This window comes from Scomber scombrus, chromosome 4, assembly GCF_963691925.1.
Source record: "Scomber scombrus chromosome 4, fScoSco1.1, whole genome shotgun sequence".
NCBI classification, from domain to species: Eukaryota; Metazoa; Chordata; class Actinopteri; order Scombriformes; family Scombridae; genus Scomber; species Scomber scombrus.
In genome coordinates, this window is record NC_084973.1 from 24,582,180 (window position 1) to 24,602,179 (window position 20,000).

The window sequence follows — 20,000 nt, forward strand, 5'->3', positions numbered from 1 at the left end:
AGCTTACTGCTCCACAGCTTGGCAGCTGCCTTTATATGATTATATAATTTATATAAAGATCTGTCTTTTATTATTCTGCAGCATAATACTGTGTCCTGGAACATGCAGAGCACATGGTTCATGCAGTCTTAAACCTTTCTAAAGCTTTTGTTTGCTTTAGGTTAATATTTGATGTTTTCTGTCTTCATAGATTCTGGATTTAGATAGTTTGACGGCTGGTGGATTCCAACAGTCTTTGGTCTCCAGCAACAGTCAAGAAATTAATCTCATAAAGTTTGAAGTCTGCAGCTGGCCAAATGATTGTTACATAATTTTGACTTACAATCTTCCAGTTCAAACTCCTGCACATTATGTTCGTTTTAGATCGTCTTCAGCACAATGCCGGACAGATGTGAGGTGGATGCATGAGGGGGGGCTTCTACCCCTGTAGGGCTGGTGGTACTGAGGCCTGTTCTGAGCAGCAGTGTAAAAAAAAAGAAAGAAAAAAGACCACGTCTGGAGCAGAAGGCAACTGAAGGCATTTCCCCCACTCATGCATAGTTAACACACAAGTGGAGGCCAACATATGTGCACACAGGCATGCACACTCATACACTGAGCAAAAAGGCATGTAGTGTAAGGGCATTCACAAGTTTACTTCATGTACTGTACGCTGAATCAAACACACTCACAAACACAAGCAGACACTCACACACATCCCTGTTTTCCAGCAGCTTTCATCATCATTACACAATAGTAATTTTGCAGAAAACTTATATAACTGGGGGAGCCAGCTGCTCCGAGGGAGCGTGAGTGTGTCTGTGGAGACCGACTGCAAAAAGAGAGCAGTGATGTAGTGTGTTTGTGTGTTTGAGTCAAGATGAACAGAGTTGTTTTCCTCAGTCAGCAGGTAATTGCAATCACTGCTGAAAACAATTGTTTGTTCAAAGGCACAGAGGACTTCTTTCTGTCTGCATGATGTTTGAACAGTTTTGAAAAGTTTGTATGTGTTTTATATTATTACCTGCAAATCACTGCAGACTGGAAATTAAAAAAACAAAGACAGATACTGAAAATTAGACACAGGTAAAACTGCAAAGACGGCGAGAGCGGAGGAGAGAGTGAAAGAGGGCATGGATGTGACAGAGAACATGCACAGGAAGAAAGGAAGATGAGAATGAAAGACAGCTTTAAAGAAGGTAGAGATAAAAAAAAAAAAGTTGTGTGAAATGGGTCAGAAGGACAACAGATGAAAGACAGGATGAAAGGACAAAAAAGGAAAAAGAGACGAAAGGTAGGAAAAGTTCATAAAAGACCTTCAAAAGGGATGAGTGAGAGATTCAAAGAGAAAGAGGGAGATGATGATTCTGGGTGTCATGATAAAACAGATGTTCGCACAGAAAAACACATTTTACCTTTGGCCTCCAACACAGGGGGTTCTTTTTTACATTCGCCTTTTAAATGTCTGACAACTGTTTATTCTAAACTTTGAAACTTAGTGCTCCCCATCTGTCATAACATATCTTTAAAAAAACAATCACACCTGTTTCTTCGCAAATTTCAAAACCCTTGCCATCCAATCTGTCAATCTCACGGCTTCATAAAGTACAAGTTCTTAGTGAAACTATGGCGTCTAAATTCCCATGTTTGTAAGTAATTTAACATGAATGTAAAATAAAAGTTATGCAGATACAAAAATGCGGGTAAAACATGACCTGGAAAGCATAAAGAAAAATGAACACAAAAATAATGTATTATTATAGAGACAATAATACATGTGACAAGTCACACTTTTCTTCTAAACAATAATCCTTTGTCTCATATCACTAAACTTTCTTTAGACAACTTAATATGTATTTTATTTTGTGAATTTCATATTTAAAAATATTTTAACAAGCATTTTAGAATTGTGTAAAGTGAGAGTAAATATAAATTCACATCCTTAAAACAGTAATCTAATAATTCAAGAAACCATACACAATCACAGGTGAACTTTTTTTTATAGCAGCAACTGTGCAACCTCTTACAAGCTTCTAACTTCTTACAAAACAAAAAAAAACACGACTTTTTAAACTATTCAAATCTGACAGCTTTTCACTTGGGGAAAAAAAAGTAACCCAGTAGTTCTCAGTGCACATCTACACAGTCACGACAACAGATTGTTTTGCCTCTGCCGTTCAGAAAGCAAGAAAAGCAGAAAACACGATTTTAAGCATTTGGCAGTTGACTCATTTAAATGCTGCTCATGTCCAATGATGGCAGTTTCTCCAGAATGTGTTGAGAGGTACGCAAGTGGTGATTGAATTTTGTTGAACATCTGTCTGCACTCCCAAAGACTTCGTACCATTTTACCTACAGTTTCCAGTTGTTTTGCATTAAGTCATGAATTATCAATGAGGATAGTTTTTTAAACTTATAGACAATCTTGGTAAACTTTTTAAAAGTCATGAACAATATTTTCCATGAAACATTATATTCATGGCTCCTCACCTTAGTTGAACAACAGTGACAGTATGTATAAGCCAACTATACATTCTATATATTCACATACTAGAGAACTGCTGTTGTGCTCTGGTTTCTACCCCAACATAATATGGAAAGGTTTCCTCTCTGGTCAATCATCAAAAAGTATAAAACACAGATAACCATTTAGCTGAGAGGCAACAGAGTTTGAGCGAGAAATTGGCTCTGCACTGCTTTGCTCACACTGAATAAATCTTAGAAATTTGTTAAATTCAGATGCAGGATCAACATATTAAATTGGCCTTCCACAAGGACCCTCACACTATCCTTCCAACATGTTGTCCCTTAACCAAAACATCTGTTACAACAACAACTTCAGACAAACAATATGTCTTTTTTAACTTTTGTCTCTGAAACACATCTGCTGCTGTACATGCAGCAACATTTTCTGACACATAGCATATGGCTGTGGGTCTGCTCTTTTGTTTGGAGAGAAATGCCTTTTAGGTTCACATTTACATTTTAGGCATTCAGCCGGTGCTTTCATCCAGAGTGGCATGGCAACGACTGCTGTAGAGTAAGCTAAAATTCCTTGTACATAACAAGCAACTAAAGGAAAGAGGTGCATAGCACAGAGCTTTGGATCCATTTAAATTTGGAATAATAGTGATAGAAAGGACATGATCAAACAAATATTTTGTGTATTAGTGAAAACTAGAATAGCTATAGTTTAAGGTTTATACGTTTGAGTGCATTGGCATTCATACCTAAGGTTTTGTATTTTTAAGCTGGCAGTTGGAGAGAGTTGAGAATAAAAAAAAAATCACAAATAAAAAAACAATGGTGAAGAATTAATTTAATGGGAGAGCACTTGAAAGCCTAACAACAGCACTTAAAGCCTGAGCACCTCAGAATAGCTGAAGAGCATGTTTGTGGATTTGGTTTAGAAATAGACTTTAGAAATAGAAATGTTATATTTGAGATTCATCTTATATTTTAACATACTGTAAATTAATTACCGAATACATTGTAAGACATTGGTAGACATCAGAAATGACATGCTGAAAAGACAAACATTAATGTGCTACATGAACCTGTAGTTTTGGAGTTAGTTTCTGAGTTGAGGCCCACTGAGAAGACTTGCAAGAGTGGCAGTTTCCTTCAACAACAGATGGTGAAACAGGTGAAATGTGAAGTGAAAATAAAAACAAAGGCGAAAACAAACACCTAGACTGACAACAAGGAAGTGGGGGGTGAGACATAGCAACATCCTCTCTGAGGCTCATGGGAAATTTGGAATTAACAAGGAGGAATACAAGTGTGAACATGCCACTGGTGTCAAAAAGAGCCTACTGTAATAACGCTTGTTTATAGAAGTGATACAATGACGACAGTGTCCACAGAATTGATTTGGGTTGTCACTATTAATCTATCATTTGATCTAATATTACCCACTTTTCTACTCAAATCCAAGACAAGTTACTACCTTTAATATCACTATTCGTTGTATCTACGTCCTTTGTACCTCTACTTTAACAGATTACAGCAAAAGGTTGCAACATTATCACTCTTGGATTGGGATTTGGTTTGAAGTTATGTTGTAGGTTCCTTTTTTTTCTTGTTTTTATCAGAAACTTTGATAAAAAATAACATATCTCTAATTAGCTGCAGAATCACTCATGAAAAATTGGTATGGCAATAATGCATATAAGACGAGCGCATAAACCTTGACGGCTTAATATCTACTTCTCTGTCCTAAAACAATGTTTACTACCATGATGCTTATTGGAATAACGTCCAAATCACAGTTAAGCCTAGGAAGACTTACTAAGCCCTTTGAATTGCATTCACATTGAAGAGATCTGTCTGTTTCTAGCCTTTTAAAGCCCACAGGCTCTTAACACACAGACTTTTCAAACAATAAGGGCTTATGGTACGATGGGAGGTTCCCTGGAGTCTATAAATTTACCACACCCCGGGCATTTGCTGAGGTGACATTGACTTTCACAGCAGTAATGAAGCATGGAAGAACCTGAAATACCATATAGAAGCCGCCGTGGAGCCACTGACTCGTTTCCAAACCATTCTTTGCAACTTGTGATTGATGAAAGTGATTTGTTGTACATGGTAAAAAAGGTGGCAATTGTACAATCTCCATAGCTCAACTGATATCATATTGCTAAGTAAAATGAAGCCTATTAGTATGATCTTAATATGAGGCTGCGTTCAGACTGCAAGCCAAAATCTGATATTTAGCCAATATAGATTGGAACCAGCTCTTATGAAGTCTAAACAGTCATAAATCACACGAAATCCGATTTTTGCAAACCAGATCGAAACCACCTTTGGGAGGTAGTTTCAAATCGCATTTGGACAGGTGTGTCCTAGGCTGAACAGCTCCAAACACTCAAATCGGTTTTGACTGTCCGTGACATCTCTCTACGTCTCTACGCTACGTCACTCTATGCGACACCAGACTCGCGCCTATTTGAGTTGTTGTTGCTAGCTGATATCAATGGAGGCAATGGAGGACGTCGAAAATCACACAATACACGCTAGATGATGCCTCCGCTCCGACGACGTTGCCACAGCAACCTGTCAGATTGGTCATTAATGTGGCCCAGTCTGAACAGAGCCAAATCCAATTTGGACACTTGCTAAAAACAGTGTGGACAGTCAGGCCTAAAAATCGGATTTGAGAAGGAATCTGATTTTAATCAGATTTGCCTGCAGTCTGAACGCAGCCTATGAGCAATATTCAGATTTCCAGTTTTCCCAATTAAACGACCAAATGATGTACTCCAGAACAACACATAGGATTTTTTACCCCGATCTAACGCCTCTTTCTGCAGTAATTGGCAACACAACACAATTTGTCTGTACTTTCCAAAACTGTTAAAAATCCCTGTTAAAAATAATTATGTTTGATGACGTGACAACACTATGGTTAAGGTCCAGTTAGACCTTGGCACAAAAACCACTTGGTTAGTTTTAAAATAATTATCACTTTGTCGAGGTTAGAGAAATCTTTTTGTCATGGCTACAACCTTCAATACCTACATACATATATATATGTATATATATATTGACTTTCACAGCGGTGAATATATTAAGTCGTATATATATTAAGACTTTCAGTTGGAAACAAGAAACAAACAGTGGCCTACTGTGGCAAAGTCCACTGTTGGGTTATAACCTCCATCTGCCCACACTTTTCCTCATTTGGATGGAAATTGTTGACATTAATAATACTGTGCAAAGATTTTTGTCACTTTAGATGTTTAGATTTTATTAGTAATGCAATATCGTCAAGGGAGTGTCTGATCGGTTACAAATTTATTCTGCAGCATGGTAGCGACCCCAAACATACAGCCAGTGCCATAAAGAACTATCTTCACTGACAAGAAGGAGTCATGCAACAGATAATATGGTCGCCAGAGTCCTGATCTCAACATCATTGAGTCAGTCTGGGATTACATAAAGAGACAGAAGCAACTGAGACAGCCTAAATCCAAGATGCATGGAACAACCTGCCTGCCAAGTATCTTGAAAAACCATGCAAGTGTACCAAGGGAAATAAGTGGCAAAGCAAGGTTACACCATAACATACTATTGAGTTCATTTTGGAGTTTTGATAAGTAAAAACTATTCATGGCATTGTTTTCAAAGTATCCTCACTTTACTTTCAGTGCCTAAAACTTAATCTGTCACTCAAATGTAACTACCGGTTGGGGTTTGATCGACTGTTATTAACATCTATTTTTGTCTTGTTTTTCTTGGGAGGAAACTCTAGATGAAGAAGTGGATTTTCCTCGCAAAAGCAAAAATTAGATGAACAAGCAATGCACTCAATGTTGGTTGTGTGTGTATGGTGAAGCAGGCATTCCTATTACATGTTATGAACATATGAATTGTAATTACAGTGATCTATCAAGGCCCCCAGTTTCGTAATGAGCTTTCTGTCTTCTCTCTATGGATACATTAAATCAATAACTAAAAATTAAAAGCTTTTTTATCCACTGAGTTTCTGATATTATTCATCTAGTTTAAAAGGGATTGTCAGGCTTTTGTCCTTTCAACACCTTAAAAGCTGTGCTGCTGAAAGGTCAGCTGGTTCTGAGGACGGGGATGGATAGATGTATCAGTAGTGTTTCGTGCCTCTGACTTCTCACCTCTCAGTCTCTCTATCTGCTGAGTGTAAATCTGTCCTTCTATCATCTGATGCTCTTCAGCCAAACCCAGTGTCTGGAGATATCACACTACAGTGATTTACTTACACACACACACACACACACACACACACACACACACACACACACACACACACACACACACACACACACACACACACACACACACACACACACACACACACACACACACACACACGCACAGCCATTGAGTCATTGTGACCTTGTGTTAAAGCTGATTGTGCTTCTGTGTAAGAGAGATAGCGTGTAGGTGTGTGTTGGTGATCATGATTAGGCGAGGTTTGTGTGTGTGTGTGTGTGTGTGTGTGTGTGTGTGTGTGTGTGTGTGTGTGTGTGTGTGTGTGTGTGTGTGTGTACCAAGAGCAGATACAGTTTTAGACGTAATCTTCTGACAAGTGTACAATTACATATAATAAATTGCAAAATGGTTTTCCTTGCTTCTGTGCATGGGAGCACTGAAGGTTTTAAACCAGATGAGGCTGTGGAAAGAGTACTTATAGGGTTGTAAAGGAAATTAAGTGAATTTAAGTGATTCTCCTTGTCAGCACAACACACTGTTATCCTGTTGCATATATTGCTTGTTGTCCTGGGTCATTGTAGTGTGGAAAGGCTAAACTATCAATATGCATTGCCTCATTAATATTCCTCTCTTTCCTCCTCTTTGTTCAACTTTTCGCCACAGACATAACTTTGCATATAAAGGGGAAGGCTCAGATGTAATGAAAAATAAATGTGAGATATTTCAAGGCAAATGAGACCATGCCATGACACCTTTTCCACCAATTGATATTTTTTGGCATATTTCAATAGTGCCTCTTACCATAAACATGCAATGGCTTAATATGGAGCTAAAACAGCATTTCAAAAATATCTATCGGAGGAACAGCCAAAATACAGCAGAGCCACAATTTGACTGAAAAATACTTTTTGGGTGCATAAAAATGGCTGCAAAAAAGAAAAACATATCATCACAATGATAGAAACACATGTTTATTTTTAAACTTAAAATTGTGATTTTAAAGAGGGGGCATTGTACCTTTTTGGCATAATGCCCTATTGTTTTTTTCCCCTCCACTTACTTTTTTCCAATGGGAAAACTAGTGTTGAAGTGCCCATAAACAAGGCAATGCTCCAGGAAAAAAAATCAATTGAATTGCTCGGTGAGCTACTCAATGACCAACAGGAGCAGACTCTAGCTGTGAAAGTGTGTATTGTATGAGAGTCACCTAGGGAACAAGTGAGGAAAAAAATGCTCAGACAACAGTGTAAATAATGTTCTAAGTTCATGACATTAAATACCTGTTTTTGCTCTGGAAGAATTTACTTAAGGCATCTAAGGGGGCAATACCATGCTTTTTGTGATTTTGTTATTATAAAAGACCTGTGCTACCTGATGTCAGATGTCAATGTTAAACATGGTCAAAGTTCCAAAACTAAAGTGTGTTTGGAAAATGCTCCCTGCAAGTCAAAGGCCAGGGCATCTGTAGCCATGTAGCTAAAACATCCTATTTCAGACAGAGGCTGACCTGAGGGGCTGCATAAAGGGCCAGTATAGCATAAATAAGGAGTTTCTTCAACTGTGAATATTGCAAAAATCTATTGGTAGAGCCCCACAATATAAATATGCACTTGGAAATATGAATGATGTGTCCTCTTTAAATATGTCTTATCCATATCACTTTAAATTTGAGGAGAAATGAGACAACTGATATGAGTTACAGGTCATTCGCACAGTTTATCACAGAGCAACATCACGGACATGAGAGATAAAAACAAATGTGGATAAATACATAGAGAAGGCAAAGATGCAGGGAGTGAATGAGAGTATAGGGAGAATTTCACTTGTCGTCCTGCATTACCTAAAAAAACAGACAGACAGAGAAAGAAAGACACACAGACACTTGTCAGGCTCTGCTGCTGTACATGGATCTGACAGAAGCAGCTTAGGGACGCAGGCTTGTCCATCATTCTGCTTGTTGACAGACACACACACAGACACACACACACACACACACACACACACACACACACACACACACACACACACACACACACACACACACACACACACACACACACACACACACACACACCTACACACATACACACACACACACACACACACACACACACACACACACACACACACACACACACACACACACACACACACACATACCACACAACAGAGTCCTGACAGATGCACCATGGGACAACAGTGTCACTGTGTTTCATTACATGTATGACTATGGTCGTTTCTATGCTATGTGTATGCATCAGTTCCAGACCAGGCAAGCTACAGTAAATCAATCAACTTATTCTCACACACATTATCTCTGAATTTCAGAGGTGAACTGACAAACCCTAAAAGCCATATACTAACTTCTGACTGAAAGCCAAATTCCAATAAATAGTGACTTCTTTTCCTTTTGATTGAATCAATAGTACACTCTAGTACATTGTGGCGAATTTACAGGGGTCTAAGATTTTCATCTGGTAATAAATCTCTTTTTTTGTGGAATAGAATATGTTTTTTAGGCTTATTTTAGTTTTAATTTAAAAAAAAGAAGTAATTGTCAAATATGATTGAACAATTTGTAAAGCCATACAATTTCAAATATTGTAGGGAGGATATGACCCCTGAATGTATGACGGAGCACAACATCCCTGCACTGAACCACATTATCCTGATGAACAACGATGTTACTCTTCTGCTGAGGAAACAATGCAATGTTATTTTCTTTTCCACCTTGATTTCTACTTTCCCTAAAAGGTCTAGTTTGAATACTAGTTATCACACTGTAAATAAGATGTGCCACACAATCACAGGCAGTCAGTCTCAAAACATTCAGTTATAGGTTTCTACTTTTCTCATGTAGTAATGGCTTTTGTCCAGTTTTGTCTCTTGTTTGTATTGTAGGAGTATTTTTCATTGTTTATGTGATAGATATATTTTAAGATTTTATTTTAAAGTGCACAATAAACTAATGTATTTTTTGACATTACATTAACCAGAATTAGGTTTGTGCAGGTTTTTTGCTGTAGGAGTGCTGAACACATTTTTATTTATTTGTGTCAGCATGTAGCATTTATGATGATGTCTTTGCCACAACCTTGTCATGTAAAGATCTCTGGGATTAATTTTTATCAGTCGGTGTTCAGACATACATTACTGTTTCCTCACACTCCATTCTTGTCAGTCTGTCATTTATATTACTCTTTCCCCATTTATTTTTTCTCTGTCTCTTAACTCATTGCTTTGCTTTACATACTTTTGTTGCCAGTGTTTGGGTGCAGTACATTTCCTTTGAAGTGGATTATCTTAAATTCTGGGTTGGTTGAGGAGGAGGACAGAGAGTGAATTGGGGGAGGGAGTAGGGGTGTGTGTAGGGAGATAGGAGAGGCAGAAATTACAATATAATAAATTTGATACATACTCCACTTTTCAAAACAAAGTTACAAAATGCATACATGGGGTGAACCAAGATTAAAACATTTCAAGACTGAGGCAAGTGAAATCCCACAATTAAAAATTATGTATATGTATAGAAATATATATAGCACTTAAATGTATTCAGTAAAATCTAAACTCAATTCTGAGAGACTAAATCAGGGCTGATGTGATGTTTTCTTCCAATATTTCTTAAAAGCCGAGTAGCTGCATTTTGTACCAGCTGAGGGCGTGAGATAGTTTTTTGTTTTATTGTTTGTTTTTGGCTAAACCCTTAATACAATGAATTACGATAATGTAACCAATATTAAATGAAAGCATGAATGACCCTCTTGCAGTCAGGCCAAGAGAGGAGATGCTCCTTGATTGATAAAAACATGATTGAACAGTTGTTATTTGTTTTTCAGATGAAAGGTCACTGCCAATTATTACACACAGGCTGCAGGTTTGATATTGTAGACAGGGATCCCACGTGTTCCTGTGAAGTAGGGTAGGGCTTATGGGGATTGAAGAAATTTATTTCTGATTAGTTTTCATTTAGCTGTAGACATTTTTGGAACATTCAGCACTTTATTTCTGCTAGATAAGATGAAGGATCATGAACAATGCTTTCTCCACTGGTTTTTAATGGGACATAAATGTGTGTGTCATCTGCATAACAATGGAACTAGATTTTGTGCTTTTGTATGATATGTCCTAGTGGCAACACACAGAACATCAAGGGACCAAGGATGGATTGGGGAACACCACAGTTCAGAGGTGTTACAAAACAGAAGGTAGTTCCCATAGCTACTGAACAAGTTCTGTTTGATTGAAACTAGTCTAGAGCAGTATCCCTGATACCAACCCACTTTTCAAGATGATCTAATAGGATAGAGTGATCTACAATGTCAAATGCATAGGCTCAAATAAGAAAAATTAAAATCAAACAACAACCAGCATCAGATGTAAGTATAAAGGATGTTTTTCACTTTGATGAAAGTGGTTTCAATGCTATGACATGGATCCAAACTTGATTAAAATATGTCAAAATACCATAGCTACTCATAAAAGAAACTCTAAACTTTCAATTCAACTCTAAGTGGATAATATTCTCTAAGATTATTGATAAAATAATGGTAATGTAGAAATGGGTCTAAAATGTTCAAATCTGCATGGTCATGGCTGGGTTTCTTGAGCACTGGGTGCATTACTGCATGCTTAAGGCAGGAGCGAACACAGCCAGTGAACATAGAGCTGTCAAATAAATGCTGAGAGCTGGTTAACCCAAAGAGAAGAACTTGTCAGGACACCAGGATGTCTTATGCAGCTTGGCCAAGGGTAACAGAGTGAAATACTGTGCATTGAGCATTTAAATCCCTCGCCAAATTCTTACCCTTTATACCCCCAAATTAGGTTAATCATCACACATCTATGCCTCTATTAGTTATTGAACTATACACCCAGGGTTGAAAATGACCATTGATTGACCTGTGAAATACAAATATTTCCCCCACAAGAGCTGTTTTGGGACCAACACTGTTAAAAAGCCTCTTTAAAAAATCTGGAAGGCAGGAGATCTGAATGACTTGATGAAGGCTTTAGTTTGGCCAGTGTGTCCTTTTAAAGTGCACAATTAAAGGGCCTCAAAGTTACTGAGCAAGGCAGAGATGGTGCAGTGTGGAGAAAGAGAAGGGTGAATGATGACCTGACCAATCTGCAGTTTTATTTCATTTAGTTTGTTTGTGAAGACAGATTTTTTTTTTTGAATGGTCACAGATCACTAGGAACACTCATGTGGGATTTGATGCTTCTGAAAATAATTCTGGGGTTATGGCGGTTTGTTGTAATTATGTTGGACAAATAAGAGGACATGGCTTCTTTTACTTATTTCTGATAAGTGGACATAAGTACTTTCATAATTGTTCCTTTTTCCATTTCTGTTCAGCTCCTCTTTATGTTCTCTTTGTTTTTTGTTTTTTTGTTGTATTGTTATTTAGCCAAGGCACACAGCAAGTTGAGCTGACTTTTCAGATTTTTACATGTGTTATGCAGTCAAGTATTGCTTTACATATATTATTGAAGTTGTTTAGTAATTCCTCTGTAGACAAATTTGATTTGGGGGTTATTGCTGTGTGTAGATCCAGGGACTTGTGAAATCAGTGAGGAGATTTTGAGGGCATGAGAGGAAACATAAGTAGCTACTGTGGGAGCAAGAGGTGGAAAGAGGGACTTAAAAAATAACAGCTTTGTGGTCAAACACACATAAGCTTGGCTCACTGAGATCAAAGATGAAACTAGAGGACAGAACATCGTCCAGGGAGTGTCCTTTTAAGTGAGTGGGACCCTCAGCTGACTGAGATTAAAAGAATGCACAATGTCTATAAAATCCATTGCAAAAGAGGAGCTAGGGGGGCTGCAGCATAGATGTATGTTAAAATCTCCTAAAATCAAGAATCTGTCAAAGTCAGGCATAATAAAAGCTAAAGGATTAAAGTATTCCTGAATAAAATCAGAGTTAGATTTTTGGGGTTCTGTAGATTATAACAAACAGTAGTGGGGCCTTGCCATTTATCATAAAACCAAGTGAGGGATGGAGAAACAAAGATTCAGAGGAGGCAGAACAATAGTAGAGAATGTTTTGTCTTTATGTAACATTCAGCTGTTGAATTATAAAACAGGAGATTTTAGGGGACCGCCTGCTATTTTATGCTGGGATAGTGTACAGAAACACACACACACACACACACACAGCATTTTACTTGGGAAGATGCATATACACGTCAGACAAAAATAAAAACCAAAGAAATACAAAGAAACAAAAACAACCTTACTAAAACTTTTTTTCTATGCCACTTTATACTTTTTTAAATTACTTTTTTGTACACACAACAGAGGTCAGCCAGGAAACACATTCTCCTACTTTAATTTAAAAAACAACAACGAGCAAGAAAAATCATTTCAGAATGAAATTTTGTTTAACAAAAAAAGAAAAGAAAAAAAAAAGTAGGTCTCCAAGTTTTCCCATAGGGGTTGTTCCCCTGTGAAGAAACACCAAAAAACATCTTATTGAGATTATTATACAGCACATGTACATACACAGGTGCAGTTATACATTCAGTACACACACAAACATATGTACAGCGAGCATGGCAAGGGACTGGCGTGACATATTTGCAGGCATTTTTTGGCAACACATGAAGCAATACAAACACAAGAAAGTAATAATGAGAAAGGAGACAAAGAGGATTGGCAGTTTTCCCCCCTTCTGTTTAGAAGAGAAAGTTTATTGGAGAGTATGTTTGTGTTGGCATTTACTGTTTGCCAAAGACCATTGTATGTGTGTTAATAAGAAAAGCAGTAAACAAGCTTTCGGGTATGCGATTTCGTGCTAATAAAGTGTGTTAATAAACTGAGGGAGGGTCTCGTCAAGGTGATAAATAGAACAAAACACACCGGGACGGATTACAGAAAGAGAGGGAAAGAGGAGAGCAGGAGAGAAAGAAAATAAAGAGATTAACCAGAGGATGCCTTGAGAGTGAAGGATGGAGGAGGGGTAGAGGGAGGGATAAAGCAAGGTATGTAGGGAAGGAAAGGAAAGGGAATCACAGAGGGGCAGATGAAAGGCAGAAGAAAAGCATTTGGAGGAGGTGTGGAAAAGAGAGAGGACAGAGTGATAGATGAAAGGGGAGACCTGGTGGAGGAAATAAAGGAGGGAGAGCAACAAGGGAATGACTAGGAAGGAGGAATGGAAATAAGGAAGACATCTGGAGGGGAAGGATAGGAAAATGTGTGAAGGGAGAGAGGGAGTATGCAGGTAAGAAGAAAAGAAAAGGAGGAACTGAAACAAAATCAAGGAAGATGTTGCAACAAAGATGAATGAGGAAATTATACAGATTAAAGCAAAAGCTGGGTGAAAAAATAGCAGGAAAAGAAATGGAAAGCAAGACAGAAAGAACTGGAATTTGGGGTTAAAGATAGAAGTGAGTAGATAAGAATAAGGGGAAGGCAAAGATAGATGATATTCTCACTTGAGACAGACAGGAGAAGTGGAAGGATGGAGAATGCTGAAAAGTGGGGGACAGGTTAGAGATAGACTTGAGCAAAATACTGTGGAAAGAAAAAAATAGTGGCAGAGGGAAGGTTTGAAGAATAAATATTTGAAGAGGAGTCAGGAGTGGTGAAGGGGGTGATAACAGGATGGAGTGCACATTAATAGATACAATACTGTTAACCACATCCCACCAACTGGCTGTTCAGTGTTGTCTTTCTAATCAGCGAAATAACATGTTGTGTATGACATATAATCTTCAACTCAGCAACTCACCTCAGTCACCCTCCAAGCAGCACTTACCCTGGGGGAAAAAAATGTTAACTTTCATGAGAGCTTCTCCTGTCACTCCTTTGTCGTCTCCCACCAAAACATACCGTGGGAGGCAGCACCGTGCTGGGCGACTGAATTTCAAGAGACGTTTTATACGAAGAGAGAATGGCACATATCAGGGATTAAAGAAAATCAGTGAGAAAATCAGGGCAGGGAAATTCCAAGCGAAGCAAATTCAATTTTAAGCAAATTCTCCCTGACTGTCACTGTGACGACTCATCTTTCTTCCCTCTTTTGTTTATGATGTGCCAGTGTGAACTTTAGATTAACCTCACTTTCTTTTTTTTTCTTTTTTTCTGTCACCCTCTCTTCTTTTCTCTCTTGTCTCTTCATCTCTCTCTGCAGGGTGTGGTTCCAGTCAGGCATCAACTTCCTGGCTGTGAAACCCAGCAACCTGGTTGCGTGGGAGATCAAACAGGAAATGACACCGGGAAGTAGTTCGTTGGCGGTGATGTGCCAGAGAAAGGCCTCCTCCACAGCAGAGAGGTAGGACTGAATCACACATATCTACTCCTTTTTTTTCCTCCGACAGCTTCCTCTGTCCTCCAGCAGCTGGTTAGCTTATTCCCATTTTGTAAGGAGTATTTGCGGGCGCATAAAATATCTCAAAAGGTCTTTGATGATTGTGCTTCAGGGCCATAACAACTGCTAACGTCCTACATTTGATAATAAGAGATTTTAATTGTTGTCACAGTGACAGTTTTTTCTACTGTGTGAAGAAGAAAGTGCTGTGTGTGTGTGTGTGTGTGTGTGTGTGTGTGTGTGTGTGTGTGTGTGTGTGTGTGTGTGTGTTTGTGTGTGTGTGTGTATTATCTAGATTGGATGGATGGGATATGAGTTTACAAGGAGTAAGCTTGGATGACTGTTTTACTGTAGCTTTTACTGTTACTGTAGCTCTGATTATAATTACATTCAAGCTTTGAGCTATATTTGGATCCAGAGAGAGAAATTATTCATCCTTGTAAAAACATAACAGTGTATAAAGGAAAAGCTTGTCTTGCTGTCTATTGACTGATTGGCTGTTTATTTAACCTTCGAACTCCAACCTTTGACCGATAGTCAATATGTTTTTTTTGTGTGTGTATGCTTGTGTACGTATTAAGGAGTGTCAGATTGATAGGCCAAGGTTGAAGGGGTACAAACTTTCATTTTGTCCTGTACACACACACGCACACAGTAGTTTGACAAGCACTTATAGAAAGTACTGACCCACATCATGCTAAATTTGCCATTTATTTGGTAATTGCTCTGTCCTTGTATGGATGGTTATGTTTGCATGCGGATGTGGATGTTTGTGTTTGTTTTGCTTGTGTTCAGCTGGGTAAAATTGGCTGACAATAGAGTAAATACACCCTGGTTTAGATTTTAGTGCAAATGTATTCTTGACCCCAGTGCGTGGTAAGAGTGAATTTGTTGTCGCACAGCACTGATAAAAAGGAAAAATGTGTCACTTAAAGATAATAATCAGACTGAGGTGAATTGTCTAGGGTTAGGGTTAAATGAATCAGAGAGATAATGGTACAAAACTTCACAATGCATGAGAAGCATGTAAGGAAAATAAATAAATTAAAATAGCCCAGATGCATGAATATACCACTAGGTTGACTCACATACTTTTAAAGCTTACATTAAGTCTTTAAATCTTATTGAAGGAGCAGTAATTTCCAAAATGACCACCAGAACACTTAGCAATTGAGACCATAATGACTCGCTGAAAAGAAGATTGACTTAGTATTTCTAGAGAGGTTGACACTTTTTGAATGGGAGTCTATTGGGATTTTAAAGAGTCAGCATCTAGCTGCTGTCCACATTGCTCATTAAGGTACTTCTGCATTGGTTTCAGCCTCAAGCCATGGTAGGCGCCACTTACTGTGTGCACATTTGTTTAAGTGGTGATTTAAATGCAGTTCAGACAACACAGTAAACATTGCTCAGTAAAACTACTGGCTGCCAGATCTACAGTAGCATGTATGCGAGTCAGACAAAGTCATCTGGAAACATTATCCATGGCTGAATAGGAGGCTATCTTACCATTAAACACTTACTCCCTGGCTTTTCTGTCTATATCTCTTTTTGTGTCGTGGGTTAGCTCTTTTCTCTCTCATTCTTCACCCCTTCTGTCTGACTTCCCCAGTCGCTGTCGCCCCATTACTCCTTTTCTCTGTCTCATCTTTTCCCCTGCTGGTTGATAGCAATACTGATGAATGACTTCTCATCGCATGAAACTATTATTGCTGACCCCCAGCTCAATTAGCACCACTTAGCTACCCGTTAGCCATGTCTAACCTTGACTGATGGACAGTATCAGCAGCATCAGATAATCCAAATGTTGCACAGAAGGAAATAAAATTGATGGCACCACAGCTTTGAGCTTTTAAATTAAGAGCATGAGACAGTTAAAAGTTTTCATTGGATGCTTTTAAAACTTTAAACCAGGTGCGTGGCATAGGATCTATCATTGTTATTTTTTTGGCATCAAAATGAATCATGTGTAATCATTGGAAAAAATTAAATAGAAACAAATTAGTAATAATGTTTAGTATATTTTCTGGATATTTTCTAACAATAGATTCATACTCCTGTTTTACACGTAAGAATGGCTGGTGGAATATTGAAAGCACTTGATGAATTTTTAGATGTGCCAGCCATTATGGCCACAAGGCAATGAAGTTATTTTCCCTGGCCCGTTGTCATCCATCAGGATGGTGCTGTCTGAGGTGTTGAGATGGAGGTGATTCTAAACGGCTGCTTGTTTTCCCTGAGGTTTGGCACATATCCATGTGAGTTGTTTTTTTCACTCTGGCCCTGAAGGAGAAACTCATCAAAGTGACGTCAGGGTAAACACAGAAAGTGATGCTTTAGAAACCAGATTATGATATGGCTGTCCCACAAAGACATGCACAGAAAAGCACAGATGCAAGCACACACTCATTCACATCCACTTACACAAATACACACTTCTACCGTCTTCAAAGTGATACTGTAAACAAAGAGGTGCCTCAAAGCTCAGATTATGATGTGGCAAGCACAAATATGTACACGTGTATTGATGCGCACACATGCATAAATGCACAGGCTTTTACAAACATGAGCAGAACACACACACACACACACACACACACACACACACACACACACACACACACACACACACTCACACATATATCCAGACTGTTGCCAGCAACAGACAAGATCACAGGCTTTTATCAGCGATTGTGTAGGCAGGATGGCTAATTAAAAGAGCTGATCTGTATTAATCTCTTATGAGATATTACTGGTTGAGACATGAAACAGTGAGTGTGCTTTTTATGAATGAGAGGGCGGGAATGATTACTACCTCTGACAATTAATCTTGTGAATTGATTCCTGCACCTATTGTAATTCTATGATATAATATGATCTGACATGATGCGCATAATAGGGGATGCATGGTAAGTGGATGCAGTAATTAAAACCAGCACAGGCTTCGCTGTGTGTATGGAGGTGTGTGGTTGTACTTGTGTCACTGTGTATGTGTATGAGGTGGGTGTATGCTTGCTGTTTTACATATAGTACACAGTGTTTTTGCATATATGTATGTAGGTTGACAGTCTTTTTCAGAACAAAAATGGAACTGATCGTTGATCACGGGGACTGTAATTATTGGTCAGCCATCATGTGTCCTAGGAGACCTCAATTATTGTTTTTCATTAAAGCAACCTATTTGCACACTAGTTTGGATCAAAGCTATCCCACAGCTCGTATTTGTTTCTTTATTGATTTTGATTATGCAGTAATTATTCATCATTTCTGTACGTCTCACTATTTGAGCGTTTCTGATATCATATAGCTGTAATTAGGCTGTACAGTCATACTTGGTTATTGACACTCTGCTTTTTTCTGCCTCCCTGCCCTTCTGCTGCAGTGTATGACCACTCAGTAAAATAAATCATAATCAGATGTTTGGTTGTGCATGTGTTTATCCCCGCTACCTCACAAACAGCCATTGAAGCATCCCCGAGCAAGATTTGTCTCTTGTTGGAATTCATTTTGATTATCATTTCAAGTTATTATTCATTTATCTGTCCCTCTCCTTTTTATTTAATTATAATTTTAATAATGTATTTTTATATACTGTATTATCCTACTATGTATTTTAAGATATGTCTAGCTATTGTTTTAGATTTTGTTTGTCACTTTACATGTATACAGTTTGTTGTGTTGCTTTTAGGCTTGACCACGTTGACTTTTCAGTATATTGTTAGTCATTTGTAAAGCCTCTTAGCATTGTCTCCCCACTCTGTTTAGAGTCTTTTTTTAAAATTACTTTGCATGCTAAATAAATTACCTAACAAGAAGTGGGACAGGCTCAAGATGACCTCAGTTTTGTTTGTATGATTATATGAGGAAATTGTGCCATAGTTTGAGCATGGCTGATGCTGCCAGCAGCAGTGCTCTATATCATGATCATGATTGGATCCATAGATTAACACTGCTAATGGGCCCTGTTCAATACAACAACTAGGGTAATGCACTGCCCACACTCCATACAGGGACATGCTATTTATCTGCTGTGTGTGTGTGTGTGTGTGTGTGTGTGTGTGTGTGTGTGTGTGTGTGTGTGTGTGTGTGTGTGTGCGCGCTGTGGATGTTTTTCATCATCCTGAGCCCTACTATGCAGTGGCAGCCATGGGGGAAAAAAAGTTTCATTTAATGATTTGACAGCAGGGTACATCTTTCCTGCAGTAGATGGACCATATTCAAATATATTACACTGCATGTACTGTGGGATTGAATCAATTTGTGTTAAGAAAGTACATTAGCAAGACTATTCTGTGCAACTTGTAACATTAAAAGTAATTGTTAATTGTTAAAGTTCCTTTTTTTAACACTTCCTCTTGTGAATGGAACAAAATCTACATAATGTAGCTATTATGTGAAAAAGCAGTGAAACTTTATTATTCTTAAAGATATAATTGTATTTGAATATATTAATATTGAACATCACATCTTGATAGAACATTTTCATCTTCTAAACACATCTTCCATGATTTTTTTCTCGTTTAACACTAAAAACAGTGACAGTGACAGATCAAATCTGTTTTATAATATAGTAGTAGTTGCTGAACATAGTATTACAGTAACATATGTATCTATCAACACTGGTCCTGCAAAAAACAAATCATTGTACAGGAAAGACAACCTTTTTATATACCAAATAATCTTCAGACGAGAGGGCAAAACTTACAGCTTTGCATGAACAAACTAGTCTAATCATGCATCGCTGTTTTAATCACTTTTTAACTATGCTTGGTGCTATTTTAACTTTGTGTCAGAATTTTTAATTAAAAATTGCTTAATAAGGGGCTTCATACCTGCATCTTTCCTCAATGTGGCACAGTATTTCTTACATACCAACTCTTTTTTTGGACAAAATCACTGGTCAGTGTTTCACTGATCACTGTAGTTTGTGTCGCAAACACAATGTAGTTAAGGTAATCAAAAAAATGCCATTAGGTATGTACATGTTGCAAACCGTAGTCCAAAGTAACCA

At 38.0% G+C, this 20,000-nt stretch overlaps 1 protein-coding gene across 1 annotated transcript in view; it reads left to right on the top strand.

Annotated features, from left to right (window-relative positions):
- si:dkey-215k6.1 (transmembrane protein 132D) overlaps nt 1–20,000 on the top strand; it is a 209,326-nt gene that overhangs the window by 61,354 nt on the left and 127,972 nt on the right. Inside the window, exon 4 of the mRNA XM_062417906.1 lies at nt 14,813–14,953. Coding sequence (XP_062273890.1) covers nt 14,813–14,953 — 141 coding nt within the window. The remainder of the gene's footprint in view (nt 1–14,812; nt 14,954–20,000) is intronic.